Genomic DNA, 23,674 nt, shown 5'->3' with positions numbered 1-23,674 from the left:
GCCCTGCGAATCTCTCGCTGCAACAAACGGCGGGGCAAAATCAGTCACGGTTTAATTCGCGCGAGACGACGGGACTCACTTGTTTCTTTATGCATTCGTTCATCTCCCGCTGGATGTGCTCGCAGCAGCCCAGAAACCTTCGGTACGGATGCTGCAAGTACAGAGCGGTTGAAAAGGCACACGGCGTAACTCACGAGCGCGACGTTACCTCATTCTCGCAGTCCTGAAATCGGTGAAATATCTCATTACAGGCGGCATTGTGCGTGGCCAGCGATCTATAATTCATATCTCTGCTTTGGCGAGGGGGTCCTTTGCAAAACTACTCGTATTTCGTCATTACGCAATCGCGCGGCAAACGCTGACTTGCCGGCAGACACCGACACAACCGAAAATTTAAGTTTTACTATTTGTACTATATTAAAGATCGACAATTTTATGAAAGTTACGTTATTCTTTTAATAAAAGTATGTTATTTGTTTTATTAATACTCTGTTATTAAATTAGCAAGATTATTCTCAATTAATGCTGCTGTGTTAAAACTGATATGCTACGAATACAGTATATTTCTTTCATTGTAGTATTTTTAAAAGCGTGTTTTATTTAGATTTATGTCTTAATAATATTTAGCTAATTAGATCGTTTTTTACATCTATTTTTATACAGTTAATTTTTAATTCTTCACCCGGTTGTCCGCATCGCTAATTGGCCAATGTAACATAGAACCTTCCGATTGGTTCGTCCAGCGAAAAAACTCCAAGCTCCGATTGATGTGAGTGGTTGTGATCAATTTAAACGCTTGTAACAAAAAAAGTCATTAATCAGACTACGAACAAAACGGATTAAAATTAAACTTATCTAATTGATTGAATCTCAGTTCGCAATCCTTAATCTCTAAAGGCCGTATTACGCTAATGGATTGTTATCTCGATTTCGCAAGCGGCTGCGCTCCGATTGGTCACTCCGCAAACTGCCAATCGAGCCCGCACTCCGCAGTGTAAAGACCGCCTTTACGTTACGGATGGCGCTCTCGTCGCGCGCTTCCCCGGGAAACCGAGAATACTCACACGACCGCGACGACGCTTGGCGCCTTCTGCCGTATCGCGGCTCGCAGCTGCAGTGAGCGTCGGTGTACGTAAAATGGCGGACGGTGACATTGATTTGTACGCCGACGATCTCGAGCAAGATTTCGCGCAGGTAATTCGCATTTCTCTTTGATAGCAATTAAAAGTACAGGACCGCGTTCTTTCTATCTCTCTCTCTCTCTTCCCGTTCGATCGGAAGGAAATGAAGGAACGAGCCGCGCTCTGACACGGACACAGTTTACACGCTTCGACGATCGCGACGCGCCATATCGTGCCGCGCCGCGCCGCGCCGCAACTGTGTGAGAGGCAGTGAGAGCGAACGAGCGAGCGAGCGATTATCGTTCGGCGTCGATTCCGCGCGCGGGCTGAGTGTGTCGGCGTCAATGGTGGACGGGCGACCGTTGCTAACGATCGGCTCGCGTCGCTGATCCCTCATCGTGAAACGTTACTGTGTGCCCTCCCTCCCGCCCCCCGCGCGCACGTCCGGCACGTCGCTCGAGCCGGCGGGCGACTATACTCCGAAGGAACGAACGAGCGTGCGCGCGCGCGCGCGAACGCGCGCGCGAACGCGACCCAACGTACGAACCTACTGCGAACGGAACGAACGAGCGAATTAGTTAGCGAGCACGTATACAAAGACGAGAGAGCTTCACTCCGAGAGTGTTACCTCCTTCTTGTTGCCGCGCAGTTGACCGATCCCGCCTGTCTAGCTAGTGCCTGCCTGCTGCCGTCGATCGCGCGCGTACCCGTACACCCGTTCCCCGGAGCTAAGCGCTAAAACAGTAATACGGGTTCGCAACAGGAATCGACCGCAAAATGGTGCTAGCGGTAAGGCGAATATCGTGTAGTTAACTCTTTCACTCTTTCGTTCCTTCCCCCCCCCCCGCCCCTTTCTTCTCCCCTCTCCCTCTCTCACCACCCCCCTAAGCCCGCTTCCCCCTTGACTCTTGTGATTTTCAACCCCTCACACGCGGCACGCATATATCCTCACATGCAAACACACGCTCCCGCACACACCCACACACATACACATACATGTGTACATAGACGTTGCAGCGTATCGCACTGCATGCGCGATTACATTTTCTCTTTGCATTCTCTCTTTTATTGATTTTCCATTTCCTATTTTCGAATGTCTTTTTTTCTCTCTTGTGAAAAAAAAAAAGCGCGGCTGCTTAGAATATCGCGGCAGGGATTGAAACCGATTGTAATTTCATTTTTTACCGCTCAGAATCTGGGATCCCGAGAGATTGGATCTTAATCGGTCCTTTTCACGCGCGAGATAATGTTTGCATACAACTTTTGTGTGTGAGAAAATTCAAGTGGCGACAGTCGGCGACTAACTACAGTTGAACGTACTTGTAACTGTACTTCTTTTTGGAAAAGTGTTTATTACATTTCTTACATTCCAGATAAAGTATAAATGTAGCTGCATTTTGTTAAAGCGAGCAAACGCAAGGAATAATTAAAAATAGCACGTGTTGCATATATATGTATATAATATAAAAACGTAGATCCTTGCACGTCTGTGGCACCAAGGTCTGAAATTGAAATTGAAATTACAGTGAGTTCAATCTCTGCTTTATCCTCACAATGCAAAAAGTCTGTATATCTGCATATCTGTTACAGTCGAAGTGTACGATTGGTTGATCGGTTGAACCACAAGGTGCGCAGGAAGTCGCGTGTAATAAGAAAATGGTACATCTAAACGTTTCTTTACATATTGATGTAATTTATTTTCATAAATTAGTTTATATATGCTGGGCTCTCGCAGCAGGGGGCTGTCTTGAGGTCACGTTGTTATATTGAGCGTTATTCCTCGATCCTTGAGAACAAAATCATTTTTTTCAAATTTGTGAACCACCTTAAACTTGGATTGCCTTTGTTAAATCTTCTCGTGGCTCTCGTTCGTGATACTTGATGCTCAAATAACAAACTGGACTCAATGCGTTCCTGTAAATTTGATGGCACTCCTTTTTTTATTTTCAAAGAAAGATTTTTTTAATCAGAGATTTCATTAAGCTTCTTTCGGTCAAACATAAGTTACACAGCTTTAACAATGACCATGATAAAGAAATAGCATAGACTAAAGTAATAAAGTATTTTGTCTGGTGTTGCATTCTCTGACCTCTAAATATTTTGTACAATTATTTTGCACTTTGACTGTAACATATTCAGTACGTGTTCAGTGCGTGTATTAAATAAAGATAACAAAATTCTCTACCATATAACATTTGCATATAACATTTGTCGATTAATCTGCCTCTCATCTAAAATACAATGAAGATTACTATTAATATCACTAACATCACGCGTTTCTTCCAACGTAAAATAAGTGTTTTGCTATACTTTTCTTTATATAATGCTCGCCCACGCATCTGTTTCAGGACGAATTCGCGGGTGATGGCGTTGATCTTTATGACGACGTGATTGCCGCTCCAGCAGGTGGCAATGGCGGCGTCTCTTCCGGAAATACCGGAGAGGGTGGTGGCGATACCACGTCTCCGAATGAGGAAACTAATGGGAACGCGCCTTATCACCAACTTGGCAATAACATACAGCCGAATCAAATTGGAAGACGACATCAATTATACGTTGGCAACTTGACATGGGTATATACACGTGCACAGAATTAATTCCAACGTTTTAAAGATTCCTTCTTTTTCTACCACTTCTCTCGACAGTGGAATCGTTTACTTTCAATGTATAAATTAAAATATTATGATATACACTCCAGACAAAGAGACTACATTCCATAAATTAATATTTCTCAAACTTTAATATGATATATGTTTCCTTCTGCTTTCTATATTTATGATTTTGCAATGTGGATAAATCATATTCTTTCTTAGTAGAAAACTTTAATTTTTACTGTTCTTTTTGCATCGAAAGTTATTCAATAACAATAAATTTTATTTTTAGTGGACAAGTGACCAAGATATAACAGATGCTGTTCAAAGCATTGGGGTGTCTGACTTTGTGGAAGTAAAGTTCTTCGAGAATCGTGCCAATGGCCAATCCAAAGGTTTCTGTGTGATATCCTTGGGCTCAGAGCAGAGCATGAGAATATGCATGGAGAGGCTGCCTAAGAAGGAGTTGCATGGACAAAATCCCGTAGTAACTTTTCCTACCAAGCAGGCTCTCAACCAAGTACGTATCATTATGAGTTGTGACATAAAAAGAAGGTATATAAATTAATTTCGCAGTGTACACAAATAGTACGCTACGATATTCACATTAGCGAGGTACACGTGGGACTTACACACAGCAATCTATTTTTTGTGTGTTCTCAGTTTGAGTCGCAGTGTAAGACGCGACCTGCTCCGGCTCCGCAGCAGAGTCAGAGCCAACGTCCTCATAACCCACATCAACATCAGCCACCAATGCCACCTCATCAACAGCATCCCCAACACCCTCAACATCCTCAACATTCACAACAAAATCACGGTCCTAGAATGATGATGGGTCCTCCACAGGGTGTAAGGCCGCAAAGAATGCCGCCACCCGGAATGGGTCCACCAGGTGGACCCGGTGGACCAGGTCAGCAAGGTCCGCCACGTATGCATGGTCCGCCGTTAGGACCAGGCCCAGGACCGCATCATCCGTTGCCTGGTCATCCTAATCAAGGCCCGCCACCTGGCTATCAGCAGGGACCGTGGAACGGACCGCGTCCGAATGGTCCTCCGGGACCGCCTCGAGGACCTAGTGGACCGGGAGGTCCACCTCAACAAGGGCCACCTGGACCAGGTCCCGGTCAGCATAGACCCCCTGGAATGGTATGTACGAACAGATTTTTCTGTTTCTTTAACAGACAAAATATACTCTCAACTGTATTGGACTATATTTTCGTATCCATTTAGCGTTATGTTTAGCGCTAAATGCGATTATACTTGAAATTTATTATTTATGACAAGATTTGTACGCCCTGGATTTTATTCATAGCTAACGTCTTGAAGGATATGCACTGTAACCGCAAAAAAAAGAGGATATAGATGTAACAAAATATGAATTTTACTTCTTCTTTTTAAACAATCGGTTAGATTATAGGGTGCTATCTTTATGATAAAAATATATTTTAAAGACATGAAATAAGTTAAGAATTACGTGAACTTAAATATGTTAAAACATATTTACTTAAGATTGATCACACGAAGAAATTTGCGTTGTACGATAGTATTTACGACTTTAATGATTGCTTTAGAAATCGTTATAATATTGTTTTGGAAGTTTCCATGGGAAGGGGGGGGGGTGTATTATAATCTTAAATGTATTTTTAAACTGCGCAGAATCTGATTACTAATAAATACATTTAAAACATGTTTTAATAATTATTTTAATAAAGTAATCAAAGTTTGCGAGATGAATTTGTAAAGAGATATCTGCACAGTTTCTAAACAGAATCGTTCAGTGCATGTCCACTGTAAATAATCATAGTACAGGCTTAAATATGTTTTGCACTTTCATGTCTTACGCGTAAACAGAGTTGCACTAGAGACCTTTTAGAAGCCAGTTACCATATGCCACAGGTAACCGATAATGAGGTTTTCTTTTCAATTCTATTTTTCGAAACCGTTTCGTGTCTAATTATTTTCATCACATTATTCGAATTCAAAGAAATGCAATTTTAAAAATTAGATTTTTTTTATAAATAACTGGCTATTTAGAAGATAATATAACTATTAATAAATAATAATTTGCAATATTACGCAGAAAAAATTATAATGTAAATATATCAATTTTCCTAAATTGTGTTTGGACTAGCTATATATAGGTGGGGCTTATATTTTATTAATACATTAAATATTACCAAATAATGTGCGTCATTTACAATAAGTACACATATACTACAAATTTAATAGAGGTTATTGACAATATGTTACAACATGATATTACGCTTTTAGAAAAATATAGATCCATGTTAAATATTATAATACCCAATAATACTCAATAAAACTACATAAACACAGATTTTTAAGAGAATATTGAAATGCTCTGTGTCATTGTACTTTAGTATATATTAACGATTATATTTTTTATACATATACAAGTTTTACAGAATATCAATTTTACAAAATATGCTAACGTTCAAATTTCGTTTCGCTAACGTTCAACAATAAACTCGTCCCTTGTTTTCTAATTATAAAATTATTTGTTTTTTTTTTCGTGAAGCTAGACAGTAATTATCTATGTAATTATGATAGAGTGAAATAGAACCTTCATCTGTCTTCATTCAGCAATTTCACGGTGGTCCACCCGGACCTCCTGGTCAAGGACCTCCACGTGGGCCTCCTGGACATCCTGGTGGACCTCCAGGGGATCCCAGAGGTGCGCAGCCTCGTCCTGAATGGAATAGACCACCAGGTTCGTACGCAGACCGATTTTCGCTGTTCTCCCAAAACCTTTATGTTCACCTTTGTAAAACCTCGTTTATGATTCAAAACTTTTATGATTTATTACTCCTCTGAAACATCTTGAATGCTTTTGTACCATTTTTTCTGCATGACGGAGTAAACGGTAGAAAGAAACAACGAAGATGGTGGGAACTTGCGAACAAAAATCGTGTTGAAATAGTAGTAGTAGTAGTAGTGTACTATGTCATTTCAATTTGCTAACAGCAAATTGGTATTACTGATGCCATTGTTCAATATGTGCATAGGAATGCATCATGGGCCTCAGGGACCACCAGGTTTCCCTCAACATCAACATATGCAAGGGCCGCAGCCTGGCCAAGGCCCACCACAGAGAGGACCTCCTCCAGGTTCTATGGGTGGTGAGAGACTTAGAATGCTCGTTCATTGTTACAAATTTTAATCGTTCACTACACCGCGAGATGCATGATATTGAGGGAAATTGATCTGGCAGAAGCATTGAGGTGCAAGGTGTTTCAAAGGATCATTTCATAATTGAAAATTATCAAAAATCGTGTAATTGTTCACATTGAACTTGCTGATTTCTAAAATATCATCGATAAATACCACTGTATATTTATTGCACCGAATATTGCTAAATATTACTATTTATTATTAAAATATTCGATATACATAATGGGAGAAAGTACATCAACGATCTATTTCAAGATATAATTCGATTTTGAAATAGGATTTACTTCCATTATCCGTCCTCGTTCTCATGTATTTATAATCACGATACGTTTATCATTTATATCTGGTAAATGAAAAATGTCTTAGATATTAATCAAGTACATTGTTAGGTCCAGGCGGGCCGCCTCCGGGACACGGTGGGCCACCACAAGGTCCTCCTCAGGGACCACCGGGTGGCCCTGCACCCCATGTCAATCCCGCATTCTTTCCGCAAGGACCACCTCATCAGCATCCCGGTCAACATCCACCGGGACCTCCTGGTCCGCCTCATGGCCCACCACATGGTCCGCCTCACGGTCCTCCTCATGGTCCACCTCATGGCCCACCTCATGGACAATCGCACGGACCGCCACATGTACCACCACACGGTTATGGCCCACCAAGTGCACAAGTATTATCTTATTATCACGTCTACGTATTTTAACCAAAATATTAAGCCAATTAATAGATAATTTGTATGTAATACGAGTTAAATTTCAATAGCCATGTTTCGATAGTTACTACCTCGAACAGCTTCTCTGCAAAATAATTTATATTACCACCAAAAGAATTAATGCTCTTATTATCAATCGTAAAGAAAACATTGAACCGTTACATGAAGTGTTACTCATTTTCAGAATTATAATTAAAAAACATAATTATAATTATAATTGTGAATACAACACGGTCTATTCAAATAAATTCGCTTACGTTATTAATGTTCTGTAAAAATTTGGCATTAGCAGGTAGAAGCAACTTTATAGATATTATGCTCATTGTAGAATAGAAATTCTATAATATATAGATAATAATATCTACAAAGCGCATAATATCTCAATGCAAATAGATTTAATACAATTTTCTATATAATTTTTGTATCGTATAGGCTCCTTATGGAGCACCTGGGCCTGATCATCGCCCGGAAGGTCCACCGCCGCTCACTGAGCAAGAATTCGAGGAAATAATGGGCCGTAATCGTACAGTGTCGTCGTCCGCAATCGCGCGAGCGGTATCTGACGCCGCGGCAGGCGAATATGCAAGTGCCATAGAGACCTTGGTGACTGCTATCTCGCTGATAAAACAGTCCAAGGTAGCCGCAGACGACAGATGCAAGATCTTGATCAGTTCTCTTCAGGATACCCTACGCGGTGTTGAAACGAAGAGCTATGGGTCCGGACGTAGAGGTGAGTTAAATATATCTGCGTGTAGTGTAACTCATAATCCATAAAATTCTGCCGTTAAAAAGTGTTAGAATTATAGTTTGGGATTATGAGTCGTTGTAGTGGTGTGATATGATTGAGAGGAGCATGGGAATGTAGGGTGATGAGATGATGGTATTGAATGAGATGTGTCCCCAAAAATTTCGCGACTCTGTACGAGTCAGATAGTGACTCTACGTGCCCGATTCAACTCGTGACAGCGTCGATGAGGGCAATGGGTATTTTTCTGGAATTTGTTTATAAATTTAGTCAGCACGGCCAGGCGCTAGCGAGAAACGCGTCTGTCCGGCTAATTAGTGTAGTGCCGGGTCGCCGTCTTGGTAGGGGCACACGCGCGCGTCACAATAGCTTTGAAAATTTTTGCATTAGAAGAAGAAAGAACAAATATAGTCCATAGAATTAACGACCTTTTACATTTTAAGATATTAAGTCATAAAAGTCTTTTCTCTACGCAAATATATTATTTTAACTTTGTCTTAAAACTTAGTCATGCGGTTCATCTCACAGATAACGAATTTTCTTACAGAGCGTTCACGTTCGCGTGACAGAGAGCGCAGTCATAGGAGACGACGCGAGCGGTCCAGGAGTCGGGACCGTGAATATCGTGAACGTAGCAGAGACCGGGAGCGGGACCGTGACCGGGAGCGTGATCGCGAGAGAGAACGGGATCGTGATAGGGACAGGGAACGTTATTACAGCGAGCCATATCCGAGAGAACGTTCCCGCAGCAGAGAAAGAGAGCGCGAACGTGAAAGAGATCGTGAATATAGAGAGCGAAGCAGAGAAGAAAGGTAAGCCAAATCATCTTACCAGACTAATCTCTTAATTGTGTCACTACTAGTGTCTAGTGTGTATTCGTTGTACAAAGGGAGGAATTTTGTTGAGAGAAACTCTTCTTTAGAGATCTTGATTGTTAGAGAGAGAAAAAAGAACTAAACCGTTTATATTGATATTAATAATATATTATGTATTCCGTGAGAGATGTCGTTCAACAAAAGTACAATAGAAATAGGATATTACAATACACACAAAGATCGAAACTAAGTTTCCATCTCGTCAACCATATTTTTCTTTTCATGCGATACGGTGGAATCCGTATTTAGAATGAGGAATTCATATTTAAATTAATAAATTTGCTTCCATTGCTAAAGAGATTGCCAATGAATTTCCATATTGTGCATTTGTATCGTAACCGAGAACTGTAAACATGAACAAACGTCTCTCGACATTATTTGTGTCAATTGTAAATATGAAACGCTCTGAAAAGGTAACAAAAAATAGAAAAGGTCGATATATCTATAAGCAAGGAAAGAGTAAACGTGTGTGTCAACTTGCTTATCGATATTTTGATATACCAGAGTGAATAGAAGCGCACTTTTATTACCTCAGCCGTAACGTTGTCTTAGTTTGTTGTCACTCCAGATCTTATACAGCCGTTTGAATTGTTGCGCACTAATCACACCACAAAAAAGTCAATACTATGTTTATCTTGTATTTAATTATAGTGCACGCGTATTTATAGCGATAGCTGCAATTTATAAATCATGAGTAAAATTAGCTCTCGAGTTGTCAAATCATGTCTATGTCGCAATCAATGTTACATTGCAGTTTTTTCTGATTGCATATCCTGCTAATAATTTTTTCGAGTATGATTATAATCAAGCATTTTTAAGTTATTCATTAATGTATAAGATCTCATTGTGTCCATGTTTTTCTTACATAATAGTATATAGACAATATATACAGTACTTTAAATAGCGTATTTGATACAAGAATTAATATATTTATTTTATATTAATTATGTTATTTATAAACTATAAATTGCAGCATTATTGACCGTTTCTATTACCGAAGTATACTATGAAGTATAGGACGACATAAAGATTACAAACTGTTCGTGAAAAAGTAAAAATTTAATAATTTTATTCAAGTAAAACGCTAATATATTTTTATTCGTTGTATATTATTTATATTATGTATGGGAATAGCATCTTTATGGTGCTATATTTCAGGTATACTCGCGCGAAAATTAAACGTAATAAAATGACCCCTAAAAAATATCTCAATGTAAGATATGATAATATATAAATAGAAACACAAAAATTTTTATGTACTTTCTTAATTTGTTTATAACTCGCTACTCTCTTACGTGCATTCACGTTGTGTAAAAAAAGGATTGTATTCTCTTTTTTTGTTTTCTCACGTATACAAGCAAAATGTGACCTTTTATAAGCACGCGTGGAACAAGCAAGACGCACAGTTTAATGTAAGATTCAGTTACACGCGGCTGCTTATGATCTTTTAGTTGTTCATCACAATTTATAATTTTAAGACTCGCGAATATATTGTGTGTACCTATATCATCTTTTACGCGGTATCTCGCTATATTTTATAAGGATATTTTAAATCAGTAAACAGTGACGAAAAATGCTGACTACTGGATAAAATATAGCTTGCCAGCAATGCGTAATAAAGGCAATCAGCATATTTTAATATCACTCTAATTCACAGTCTACGCTCATGCTGCTCTAAAATTTGTATTATAATGACATAGAAACATGAAACCCTGTAATCATGTACACGGACTATTAATCAAAATTATTAATTATATGAGAAAAATTAAAAGCGAATTGAAAGTATTCTCCTAATGTGTTATTTAATCTTTACTGCACTATCTACTTCTTTTTACGTTCTTTTTGGTATATGGTACCAGGGTTAATGTTAAATCATAATGTTCTCGTCCCGAATCATCCTTGAATCGTTGATAGCTGATATCAATTAGTGTTCACTAATTTAGATGTATATATTAAATCTTTATCTTATAAATTGCCAATTGTTTAATTGCAATTGTGATCCATGCATTCAGGCATTTTGTATTTTTGTATGTAATTATTATGTAATTTATAAAATAGCGTAAACCTCGCAAGACATGTCTCTCTCGTTGATATTGAAACAACGATCCGAGCTATCGTCTTTTTTAGGATAATTTTTGCTTTTAATGAAATGTACTAAGCCTGGTTAATAGTACATAAACCGTCATAACAGAATATCCATTTTCCATTAGTACAACACGTCAGTCAGCCAGGCCAAGAGTAAAAGAGGAACCGCCAGAGACGGCGCCCGTCTCGTCTTCCAAGGCGACTAGGTAATTGACTTTTTTTCATTACGGCGATTGCATGTAGACTTAAATGAACGTTAAGTAAACGACGAAATGACGATAGGAAATGTCACGTGTTCATATTGCGCGGGCACATAGATTCATGCCCTTTCTTTCATTTTTCATTTTGGACACTTTCGGAGAGAAAAAAAACATATACGTAGGATAATGAAATAAGAAAAGCTTTAATAATGATTAACATAATCGGAAAGACAGAAAATTGTTGTTCGATTAATAGATCCTCTATTGCTGGACTTGTAAGGAAGAAATCAAGGAGAAACGTATTATCTTTAGGTATTTATATTGCCGTTGTAAAAATTACGAAATCACGTGTTTGTTATCGTTATAATTGCATAATCATGTCTCTATACTTGTTGCGTGCCGATTTATTTTATGTTTATGCGCTTTCGTGCACAAAATACATCGGTTAGCAGAATTATTGAAGGAAATAGAGTGAGAGAGACAAAGAGAGCAGTATATATTTTTCATCGTTCCTTTTGTATTCGTGAATAACACGAGATTAACGTTTTGTAGTAAAGTGGACTCGTAGATATAACGAAAGTATGCAATGCAAAGCAGCATTAAAATAAGATAATTGGCTGACGTGACTTGTGTAGGTATTATGACGATCGCTACAGAGAACGCGAGCGAGAGCGAGAACGAGAATCGAGCCGGAGACCGACCGAGCGGGAACGGGAACCGGAACGGGAACGTGAACGTGAACGAGAACGGGATCGTCGGGATGAACGTGCAGACTCCTCGCATCGCTCAAGACACTAAAACAAAAAGGAAGAAAGAAGCGCCGAAGACGATGCGAGCAAGGCATGTCAACATGACATAGGATCGATGATGAAGCAGTAAATGCAACAACATACACACTCACACACTGCGATCCTCGTCTTTTAATTCTCTTGAAGTATAAAGTATATTATGTCGCTTATAATGTACGAACATTTTTGACATCCAAAGATTTATTCATGATTATTAATGACACGCGGCATTATCGAGAAACATTGTAGGATACACGGTAAAAGGGTAATTTCGAAATTTGCTTAACGAATAGTATGAAGATTTAATAGACTCCACATAGAATTCTGAACGTTATTGTCTTGTTTCGAAATAACCGAACTCAAGTTTTCGGTATAGAATTGCCGTGAAATCTCTTCATTAATCACGGAGTCCTTTTGTCTTACACATGTATTAATATAATAATGTACTACATGTATACACATATACATATATCCACTGTAACTGTGTTATGATTAAGGAAATATTCATTTAGTCAGAGAGTGGGTTTGTAAACGAATAGTTATCGCGTACGAGTGTCGAAGGGAAGGTAAGAAGGAGAAAAAAAGACATCTTGATTCGAGGTCGTCCGAGATTATGATTCGCAGTGACAAGAAACAGAACGAGAGCAAGATGCGTCAAGAACAAGAGAAGAAAGAACGAAGATATCTACGCGAGAAAACCATCAGCCTCCTTCTGCACGGACGATTCAAGATTGTATCTTAACGTAATACATATATACGCTTTCAAAAAAAAATATAAATGCTAAACATGTCTTTACTTTATTCATCTGTACACACAAATTCCTGATAACAAGAAAAAGAGAGAACTATGTTTTTGTTTCTGCGATTTTACGAGTTCCCGAGTTCACACAAGTTTCTCGAAAAGCTGGATCGTTATGTGTAAAAATATGTATTAATTCTCTGATGCGTGTTATCCACGAGATTCATGAAACCTTTCACAATATTATTTTAAAAAAAAACTACGCACATCCGAGAATTAATGATGGCGAAAAGGGAAATATTCTGTCAGTAAGTGAGGTGAATATGAATTAATTATATACGATTCGCTTTTCGAAGAAATGAAAATATTGAGAATGAAGTACGTTTTATAATAAGAAATTAGGAATAAATGTGCTAATATTATGTTTGTGAGCTATACAGATTGTTATTTCATGTATCTTCTACAAAAATCTGCAGCATAATTGTTAATTCCATTATTGTTCTTAATAATAATAAGAAGTTTTATGAAGAATATTATGAAAATATTACGTTATTTTACATTAATAATAATATCTGCATAATACCAGAAATTTATACAAATTTCTCAAAGGATATTTTAGAATATGTCTCACAAAACATTATATGATGCAATTATTCCTATACAACATTAATAAACTCCTGATCTTTTGTGTTGTATACTGTAAGACTAAGTTAAAAAATGCATGAAACTTTGGTTATAATCATACTTTCATGTGCTATTCGAAGTATAAAGTCAATGATATTATTGATATACAAGTAATATTAAGAAAATCAAAAGCTGGTACATAAGATATTAATAGTCAAATTGTTCACTTAATATTATATGCGCTAATCTGTGTATCATATAAAATATCAACATATCGAACCCAGTGTATGATAAATTGTGTATTTTATTTTTACAAATAAGTGATGTGAACAATTTGACTATAAGCATAATTTTATTGAGTTTATCCTTGCAATACATTAATATATTTTGCATAATAGAGTCATCAATCCTGAAAAAATTAAAATTTTTAGCAAGATAGCTTTCAAGTGCAAATTGTTGATATTTTATTTACGTTTAAATCATGTGCATTCAATTTTTAAGAGTGGGAAATTGATATTTATATTTGTGAATTTATTAAATGTACTAAGAATTGAATGAAATTTTGCTAAATTGATATAATATCGTATTCTAGAAAGAAAAATAAGAGTAGTAAGAGCAAAACAATTTTGTGATAAAGTGCATCTTTTATGTATAATTTAATCTGAGGTATTTGTACGAGATACAAATGGGGTTTTTTTTAAATCTATGTAAGGTTACATTAATGCTTTTCGAAAACAGTGTCTCTTTAGTTTTACGCTCAACTAGCTTTAATGTAATTTTGCAGAAGGATGGAATTTTATCTATATCTTTTTTCTCTTTTTTTAGGAATGGAACGAATGAAACTTAAAAAAAAGATATACACGGAACCGAGACGTGTATATTTTCAACAGCGGAATGTCGTGCAAACGTTCCTGCCTTCTATGCTATAAATTAAGAAAATCATGAATTATTTCCATGTAATCTTGAAATCTCACAACTCTGTTCAAATTTCTTATTAATCGATATCTAGTTAAAGATAATAGTATGCGTTTAATGTTACGATCTATTACCCACCGACGCTTAAAAGGGTTCTCTCCTTTTTAAGACAGATTATTTCTGCATGATTATACGCATCCAATGTTTTAATTTTATTTTTAAGAATTTGACCCATCCAAGGAATGAATTTTTTTACATCATTTTACATGAAGTTTTTTAGATATCTATTGATAAAAGTGAAATTTTACGAAATTATTTGAGATCAATTGCACATTTAATATCAGTTGAATAATATGAAATTGCGTTGTAACATTTTATTGAATTTGCGGAAATACGACTATTTGCGCATCATCAAATTTCGACTTGTATTTAATAAGGACCGGAGAAATTTTTTAATTGAAAATTTCCAAAAATTACTATGTAAAGTGCAACTGTACATATAACTCTATTCGTGTTTAATATTATTATACGGTAATATTTGGCATGCTACTTAAATGTTACTAAATCAAAATATTGCTTGCTATTTTTTTTTAAGCTGAATCATTCGAGAACGGCATACTATGGTGATACTACGAAATTAATATTGAATTTCAAAGTCCGATGTTTCTTTAATGAAATTTCATTGCATTTAGATTCTCGAGAAACAGCGTTTATCTATTAATTAGAAAAAAATACGAAGCCGTTCTCATATGCAGTATTATCGCAAATATACTTTATGATATACTTCGTGATATAGTATTACCGCAGAAAAACATCACATAATTATAATGTGATATACATGTTTTACAGATATCAAAATATCTTTTGGGAAACTTTATAAGAAACCGCGCACAATATATCCATACTGTAGAATCGTTTCGTTCTAAGAGACGAAGAGATGCACAATATGCCGCGAAAGGAAGCACCACGAATCTGCGTTTTAATAATAAATTGTACAAATTATTGATCGGCTTCATCGAAAAAAATTCTATTGTTGATGTTTTGTGCACGGTTTCGTGCGATCGCAAGCACACAGTCGTCTGGATAATTTGTTCCTACGTATATTTATCAGTTTTCACTCTCAGACTTTATTTGCTAAGTGCACATTACCTCGAGAGAAAGAGAGCTGTTGTTACCCAACAGAGCTCGGAAAACCGCAACCATTCCGCCGACGTACTATAAGTCACCGTTGCGATTATTTGTCATATACTTTTGATTTCACGTAGCATTTTTGTTTGCGTAATAGAGTTGGTCCGCTCTCGTTCGAGAGCGGCGCGAATAAAAAGTTGCCTGGGAGAGATATGTTATGGAACGGTAATGGGTAAGTGCAACAACCGAATGCAACTCTATACACATTTAATTATACTTAATTTTAAGCGTATTATTTTTGCGTACAACACGAAACGGATATGCATTTTTTGCATATCCGTTTGCAAAAAACAACTTTTATTTACTTCCATGATATTCTCTTAAAAAAAAAAAAAAAAAAAGAAGACGTATTTGTAAACGATTTGATGTAGAAACGTAACTTGATATTTTGCAGACTATATTAACATGTTGTCCACTGTGCACCTGTTACTACAGTCTCGACAAGGAGTGCAACATCTTTTTATTTTATTCGTGTAATCTATCTATCATATACACAAATTGTTGAAATAATTTGATATTATATATATATTCAAAGTATTAGAACAATTGCACAGTGGAGAGCAACGTATTAAGACCATCTATACAAAGTGCTTTCTCTTTATATGATTCGATCTCGCCGTAACTGTCATAATTAGCAAAATGATTATCAGGGGAAAATGTATCAATAATATTATAAGCTTTTCTTAGAAGATCCGTAATTTATACTTTAGATTTCAAGATAACATTTTATTTATAATTTTATGTCGTGTATTTCGATATGTATATATTTTAATATGTATTTAACATATATATCTGTGTAAGTTGTCTGAGTCTTCAAATATTTCTCGTGCATTACACGGTATATAAAGTTATAAATAAAATTTTATCCTAAATTCTAATAATTACGGTTCATCTAAAGTGGGCTTTATTAGAAATATTTGTCAATGTATACGTTTTCTCTATTATCAATATTTAAAGCACAATGCTTTTATTTTATGAAAACTGTAGTACATGATCAATAGCAATTATTGATATAATTGATCTAATGATGCTAAAAATGTCAAGCGCTGCGATCTCAATCTGCAAGAATGGAAGCATAAAACCAACAACCTGCCTATTTGAAAGGAAATTTTCTGCTTCCAAATTGTATTATAAAATTTATTAGAAACATGGAGATATGATATTGATATCTTATGATTTATTGTAAAATGAAGTGTCTTCTCCGCGATTGTGCAAAGACAGGCACTTGCGTTTGATGCAAGCTCTTCGCAAGTTACGATATTCACTAAAAGAAAACCTGAAACGTCCATTTATGAATAACTAAATGTACAGTCATGACTCAATACTTTGCTCAAAACTTCATAATGCTCAAATCATGTTATGTTGTAGCTAAAAATTATATATATACGGATATATTGGTAGGAAATTTTTGACATTTAATATCTGTATCTGCTGACTTTTTTATACTTTTTTAAATAATTATATATACAAAAAGATTATGTAGATAAATTTATGTAAAGAGCTAGGTATAACAAAGATTATCTAGTCACATTGCGATAGAAACGTTACAAAGTAAAGTTTTGTACATTTTATTGCTATTTGAACTGTGATACCGATATACATTCCATGCAAAAAAGTCTCTTATTAGTAAATATTTTTCTAAACTTAATAATTCCATACGATAATAAGCTTTTTGTTTTGCTTTTATATCAAAGGAATAATGTTCGGTGCTATTGCATTACGGTACACAACGTGTTTATAGAAATAATGATAGAAATCGTCACAAGATTTGCGTGAACAACTTTTATATGGATTTATTTAAGAATATACACATTTAATTATATCGATATTTAATATCTATATAAAGATTTTGCTGTAAGTCAGACCTGGCGCTACTAAAGTATATGCAATATATTACAATAATGTCAATATATACATTATGTTAAATCTTGATTTAATGTATCGCGAACGATCTGGATGTTGAGTTTTTTTTTTTTTTTTACTAAAGATCAGTCTGCAAAATCATAGCAAGAATTATAAATGCCGAATCTGTATAATAGACCACGCACACGAAGTTATATTTACACGTTGTATGCGTGTAATTGTAATATGTATTTCGATAACGTCAAATAAGGTAAGTGATAAGACAAATAATGAAATATTCATGTAAATCTAGATGTACACTTTTCCTTTTCCTGATCTCTTGCAAGAAGAACTTAATGCGGCGTCAGGGATCGTGCGAGAATATTTTATTTACTGTACATGCATGTCTAATAACTCTATATACGAGAAGACTATAATCAATCGTTGCAGTTGTGATTATTGATAATATTACAATTATAACGATATAAAAAATGGTACATTTTTAACAAAAGTAGTCAATTTGAAAAATGCGTGGCTCTGTCGAGACGATATAATAATAATAATAATAATGTTTGTATTATATAGCGATTTTGTTCCGTCTTACGGTTTATGATGTTCTTCTGTACTGTCCAACTTGCAACTGTGATAACGAATGTACCGAGATAATAAATCCAAATATTTGCGATAGAAAAAAAAATCTACTAGATAGGTAATAAATAATAGATTCAAGTACGTTTGAAGAGAGCTTTATTTTAAGAGAAATGTATAGGGTACGTGTTACTTTTGTTTATTCGACTCTTATTTACAATATTTACTGATGAAGATTGCATCTAGTGAGCTTTCTCTCTATCATACAATTTACATGGTAGGCGTGCCCGCAACGGAAGATCGCGATTCCATTGTCACCTAGCAAAATTGGCGTCTGTAAAGACAACGTGCAGCCTGGGCACGTCAATGATTTAATCTTATGGCGCATACCCCAATGATGAGCGCCTGTCCCGAACACATTTTTATCTATTGGTCGCCTTAAATCTTTTTCGAGAGCTTTCGCCAGCTGTTCGCCTATCTGCGACAATGAAAATGATATTTAATATCTTAATTAATATTTACTATCTCTATATTCATACTCTCAGAGAGGGAAGGGAGGATCCTTAAATTGCTTAAGAGTCAACTTGATTATTCTAATTGTTAAACTATTGGTCGTAGAAAGATCTTAGTTTCTCTTATTTGAAATTACTCGATTGCAAGAAGTCAATGTGAAAGTTATAGCGCGTTTTCTGTTAGCAATCTTCTTAACAAAAAGATTTTAAAGGAAAATAAGCTGAACGAGTTGTATTGATTCATTCTATATGTATATCTAGACAACATATAAATCTGGAAGACATCTTTCCAGATCTTTAGATTGATGTTGTTTAGATACTTCGTTATTTTTACGATAGAAATAGCAATGAGATTACCTGTGGCGAGCAAATTGTACCATATTCCGATGATAATTGATTAGTTTTACTGAAATCGATTGACTTCTTCAAGCCTCGGCGATGCAGCATTTTTGTAAATATGATCGACTGGAATATGCTACAATAAAAATAATATATTAGTACTTATCAATACTTATTGTTAGCCGCAAAACTTTTAGCCGAGATTAATTAAATTTCTTTATGTATACAGAACACTTTTAATCATAATCGTATATTATTTTAATTAAATAAATTACTTATAAATTTCATTTTGGTTTAGCTATTATTTAATCTTATCTTTGTATTCTTATATCTTTATTCTTATTTTTATTTTCTGTATTTATATTTCAGAGTTTTTACATTTATTTATATAACAGTATCGATTGTTAGTAAACAGGCCAAGGACGCTGTAATTTTATATAGCGTTGCATTCTATATTCTTCTACAATTTATAGAATGATGAACAGAAAATAAGTAATCTTGTTAATATTGATGGCAATAAGAGTTCTATTAATAATAAAAAATATCAAATATACTCGTCGAGAAAACTCATCTCTTTAAATCTTTAAAAATGTTTATAACAAATTTTAATGTTACAAAGAAAAATTAATGTACTTCTATAATACTGAACGACAAATTTTTTAGACAATATTTATATTACTTCTTAATTATCAATGAAATTCTTATTAACTTTCGCTGTAAGATCCGTATATATCATACTATTTTGTCATCATTCTGTAAAAGAAAGAATACAGATCGATCTTCTCTATCTTGAAGATTTTTCAATACCTTCTGTCCAAATCAATGTCCGGTATCATGCTCTCGAGCTTAATCAGAAACGCCGTAGCCTCGTCCGGTCCCTCTCTACTCATGATCTCTCTGGCAATCCCGCTCCAATCTATCAGCACGTCATAATCGGGCTTCCTCGCCAAAGGCATCGCGCAGAACAGGCAAGTGCCGTCCTGGATCTCGCCCAGGCACATGGCCACGCAACTCCACTGTTGCTCGTTTAGCGCCGGCAGAAGAAACGACAGCACGACATTGTCTCTGGTCTGAAGGCACTGTCTCAACAGGTCGTCCAGCGCGCTACGTCGCTCGACGCGGATGGACAGGTACACGCGCCACATGTAAGGTACCTTGTCGCAAATATTGCTACATTCTTTCGGCAGTTCGTCAGCGTATCTCTTAATCAAGGACTCGCCGACCGTTAGGAACTTGGGCTCCACGGTCTTGTCCATCGGGTAGGGATAACCGCAGCTGCACCTGGCATAAGTCGGCGCGTTGATCTCGATGAAGGCTCTCGCGAAGTGCCGCACGACGTAATCGTTGGCGATGGAGTCGATCGACTGCGCGAAAGCATTTTCCAGAAACACGTTGTAATAATGCAATTCCGCGGCGCGAGTAACTTCATAGATGAAACTCTGAAGCCCGGGCGAGTCTCGGTAGGAGTCTTTGACAGTTCTCATCCTCTTATCCGTCTCCAAGATAATTTCCTCGATTTCCTTCTCCGACATACCGGATCTGATGCTGTTCGCCAGATCGTAAATCGAGCGTAAATCGGACTGCACCCTGTGCGTGACGTTTTCCTGAAAATCCGGTCTTTGATGACCGTCGTCTTTGACATCTAACACTTCCCCGTCGTAATTCCCCGAGTCAAGTACGTCCTCTGAAGCCGTCCCGAGTGTATCTCCCCGTGCGAGTGTATCTTCTTCCCGATCTGTCCCAGATTGTATTTGCATCTCGGACGAATCATCGCTGGAGATCTCGGGAGACTGCGACGAAGACGTCATTTCACAGCCGTAGGTTCTTTTATCCGCGAATCTATCGTTCTCCGAGTGCACGACTACGATCCCGGAGTCCAATTTGGCCGGTCTATTATTACCGCCGGCTTGCAGCAGCGTTATTAACGGTCGCAGCAACGCTTTCTCGTCTCGTGGTAGATCCTTCACTTCGAACATCTTGACAATCTCCTTAGTGCCGATGGCGTTCAGTAGTTGCGACTTATATACAAAACACGCGTTCAGACACTCGCTACATTGCTCGCGGCAATAGAGCCGCAGTAACAGGCTGTCGAGTGTCGTTAATGCTACACAATGAAATTCGCTATCACAGGTCATCAAGTAAATTCGATCGTCCACGATCGCCGTCATGCTGATATTCGTGTACTCGTTGCTCCACAACAGCACGCTCGCGTTCGTGGGATCGATAACGTACAGGCCGCTAGTCGTATAGGAAAATAAATACTTGCGTGCGAGTACAAACAGGTGCGAGAAGTTAACAGACTGCGGCGGCCACTCGCGTTCCGTCTCCTCCTTCTGACTAGATTCTAAGGTACTACCCGATCGAAATATTGCTATCGGCGGAATCGCCAGAGCCTCTTTGAACTGATGCGTCTTCACGACGACCCCGTCGGCCGACACCTCCCACAATCTCGAGCCGGGTCGAGCGCAAAATATCTTCGAGTGATTCTCGCCCAGGATATTGCTATCGTTGTCGGAGATCAAGTTGAACGCGCCCCGCGCGTCATTGATGTTTTTCTCCTCCCTCTGTGCGTTCGAAGTGGTGTTCTCGCGCGTGTGGAAACACACGCCGAACTCCCCGTTCCGCGGCTTATTGCCTATCTGTTTGTACTGCTCCAGCACAGTGTTACAGATGTAACAACGCGCCAACGTGGAGACCAGCAGCAGAGGCGAGAGGAAGCTCAATTGCACGATGCTGGAATCCAGATTCATGAGCGTGCATGCCGGAGTTTGAAACATTCCATTGACCTAATCGTAAGAAAAGAAAAAAAGATATTATGCACGACATCTTGGTTGACATACATGCATGATATATAAATGCAAAATAGATATAACATTAACATATAAATTAAATCATGCATATCATGCCTTGCAACAATATATACATTATGTTGTACATAATTTTAATTTATTACACAATATTAAATTATTATTAAACTGTCAAAGTAAACATTAAGCTTGTTAGTGTGTTCAATTTATTGCGTTATAAGCTTACCGTGAATACCGACAGCACCATGACGGAGACCCTGCCGACTGCATCTCCCACGTATATCTCGGTACTGTTATTGTTCCAGCAGATACAAGTGATTTGTTTATACACGTGCTCCGTCGATACCGACATAAGTTGCGGAGTGGATTTTAGAGAGACTAGACAGACGGTACCGCGAGTGGTGGCTAAAGCTACGGTCTTCTCGTCAGGTGATATCGCCACACATGTGACCACACCCTCCTGGTAAAAGACAAATGTTAATAAACGTTAATAAATATGCCAATCGTACAGCGTAGAGTCATAATATGTCATCTGTTCAATCAACATTTGACTAAAACCTACATTCCAGATTATATACTGAGAAAATTATGAATAAAAACTTAACGTAATTGCAACTGAAGGACTATTTACCGATAGGGGTATTATTTGAAGAAACGAACATGGTTCTCTGGAGAACAAGTAGACGCTGCCGCTGGTTGAGCCTAGCACAATGTAACTCGGCGAAGCGTGGAAACATGTGTACTGTAATTACATAATTTATGATATTATACACCTTAAAAATTGCACTATAAAGTCAATCAAAAACTTGAAAAAAAACAGATTTTGGAAATTTTATCTTATCTATCTTATGTATCGTATCTACATATATGCATTATAAATCCGACAAAAAAGACAAAAACGTTCGCTGCTACGGTTAAAAGTAAAAAATTACGCAACAGTGCTATGAATAAAGTAATAGTATATCTTGTGTAGATATGCAACGTATTGTATGCAAAGCAAGCTATGAATGTATTCATTTCTGTCCTATCTAGAGATAAAAATCTTGAAACTTGCTCGACATTATTGAAGTCGGAAATAATCCGGATTATTTTTATTGTTCCTCAGAGGCTGGCCAACGCGGGGCAAGTCGCGGGATATTTTTGACAGGTGTGTTGACAGGTGCATTGTGTACGCCCACCGTACCGTTCGAGTTAACCTCACCGTCGCCGCCTAGGCGCGTTAAGCACGGAGAAACGCGTGCAAAGCCTTGCCAGGCGATCATGTCAACCGTACCTTTATCCGCTGCGTCGAATTGATCGGTTTGTACAGGATCGAGTTGATTTCCTCACGTTCTGACAGGATGTAAGGAAGATCCGGTGCGGCGGGATACATCGTCCAGCATCTTCTTGACAGACTGACTGTCGACTGTCGAGTGACGCGACGCCCGCGCCGCGCACACGCCGCACACAACACACTGGGCTCATGCGTTCCTTTTGACGCTCACAGCGCGCTGTAAGCGTCCTTCTGTCTTCGTTGCACATCGAATATCAAACAAAGATGGAGCGATGCATTTCAGTATTGAAAAAGCGTCAAAAGAAACGCAGCTACAACTGGCAAATGCTGAATTACATCCGCCCGGAATCTGGATTGTGTTCGTGTTGGAACTTCGCCCCGGGTGAGTTCCGAACAACGAGAATTCATGAATTAATTTACTCACGAACGCCGTAGACCCACGTATACAGCTAGAGGGTTAATAAAATGTACGAATATAAGCGCGTGTATAATCCATGTGATTCAACGGCGAAAAGTAATCCAACGTTTTATACGCACC

At 37.4% G+C, this 23,674-nt stretch overlaps 2 protein-coding genes across 9 annotated transcripts; one reads left to right on the top strand and one right to left on the bottom strand.

Annotated features, from left to right (window-relative positions):
- Nucleotides 1-1,035: 1,035 nt before the first annotated feature.
- On the top strand, nucleotides 1,036-19,217 carry Cpsf6 (cleavage and polyadenylation specificity factor subunit 6). 8 transcript variants are annotated; one of them, XM_071703626.1, is made up of 13 exons: nucleotides 1,125-1,194; nucleotides 2,712-2,780; nucleotides 3,470-3,694; nucleotides 4,005-4,232; nucleotides 4,376-4,858; nucleotides 6,317-6,443; nucleotides 6,739-6,852; nucleotides 7,294-7,574; nucleotides 8,049-8,346; nucleotides 8,909-9,173; nucleotides 11,447-11,527; nucleotides 11,778-11,833; nucleotides 12,157-19,217. In XM_071703626.1, the coding sequence occupies exons 2-13, from the start codon at nucleotides 2,778-2,780 to the stop codon at nucleotides 12,378-12,380; spliced, it is 2,385 nt and encodes a 794-aa protein (XP_071559727.1). In that variant the 5' UTR covers nucleotides 1,125-1,194; nucleotides 2,712-2,777; the 3' UTR covers nucleotides 12,381-19,217. The 8 variants fall into 8 exon arrangements, with proteins under 8 accessions (XP_071559725.1, XP_071559731.1, XP_071559729.1 ...); XM_071703627.1 differs by lacking the exon at nucleotides 1,125-1,194 and adding an exon at nucleotides 1,891-1,910; XM_071703624.1 differs by lacking the exon at nucleotides 2,712-2,780 and having other exon boundaries at nucleotides 1,036-1,194.
- Pink (WD40 repeat domain-containing protein pink) lies at nucleotides 18,348-23,304 on the bottom strand. Its single transcript, XM_071703619.1, has 6 exons — nucleotides 23,137-23,304; nucleotides 22,495-22,605; nucleotides 22,090-22,323; nucleotides 19,864-21,842; nucleotides 19,075-19,192; nucleotides 18,348-18,683 (listed from the first exon to the last, which is right to left on the bottom strand). Exons 1-6 carry the CDS (start codon nucleotides 23,233-23,235, stop codon nucleotides 18,429-18,431), a joined length of 2,796 nt encoding a protein of 931 aa, XP_071559720.1. The 5' UTR covers nucleotides 23,236-23,304; the 3' UTR covers nucleotides 18,348-18,428.
- Nucleotides 23,305-23,674: the final 370 nt, after the last annotated feature.

The sequence above is a fragment of the Temnothorax nylanderi genome, unplaced genomic scaffold (assembly GCF_030848795.1).
Source record: "Temnothorax nylanderi isolate EJ_2023f unplaced genomic scaffold, tnyl_v1.0 TNYL_tig0035_pilon, whole genome shotgun sequence".
Lineage (NCBI taxonomy): Eukaryota > Metazoa > Arthropoda > Insecta > Hymenoptera > Formicidae > Temnothorax > Temnothorax nylanderi.
Note: the sequence above shows the minus strand (reverse complement) of the source record. Positions and strands in the feature narration are given on the sequence as shown.

Bases quoted from the DNA above. Each gene is read 5' to 3' on its own strand.
- Pink (XM_071703619.1), bottom strand. From the start codon at position 23,235: ATGTATCCCGCCGCACCGGATCTTCCTTACATCCTGTCAGAACGTGAG. The intron at 22,606-23,136 runs GTACGGTTGACA...ATGTAATTACAG, and splicing joins ATTCGACGCAGCGGATAAAG to TACACATGTTTCCACGCTTC. The intron at 21,843-22,089 runs GTAAGCTTATAA...TCTTACGATTAG, and splicing joins TGGTGCTGTCGGTATTCACG to GTCAATGGAATGTTTCAAAC.
- Cpsf6 (XM_071703624.1), top strand. From the start codon at position 1,138: ATGGCGGACGGTGACATTGATTTGTACGCCGACGATCTCGAGCAAGAT. The intron at 11,528-11,777 runs GTAATTGACTTT...TTCGATTAATAG, and splicing joins TCGTCTTCCAAGGCGACTAG to ATCCTCTATTGCTGGACTTG. The intron at 11,834-12,156 runs GTATTTATATTG...TGACTTGTGTAG, and splicing joins GAGAAACGTATTATCTTTAG to GTATTATGACGATCGCTACA.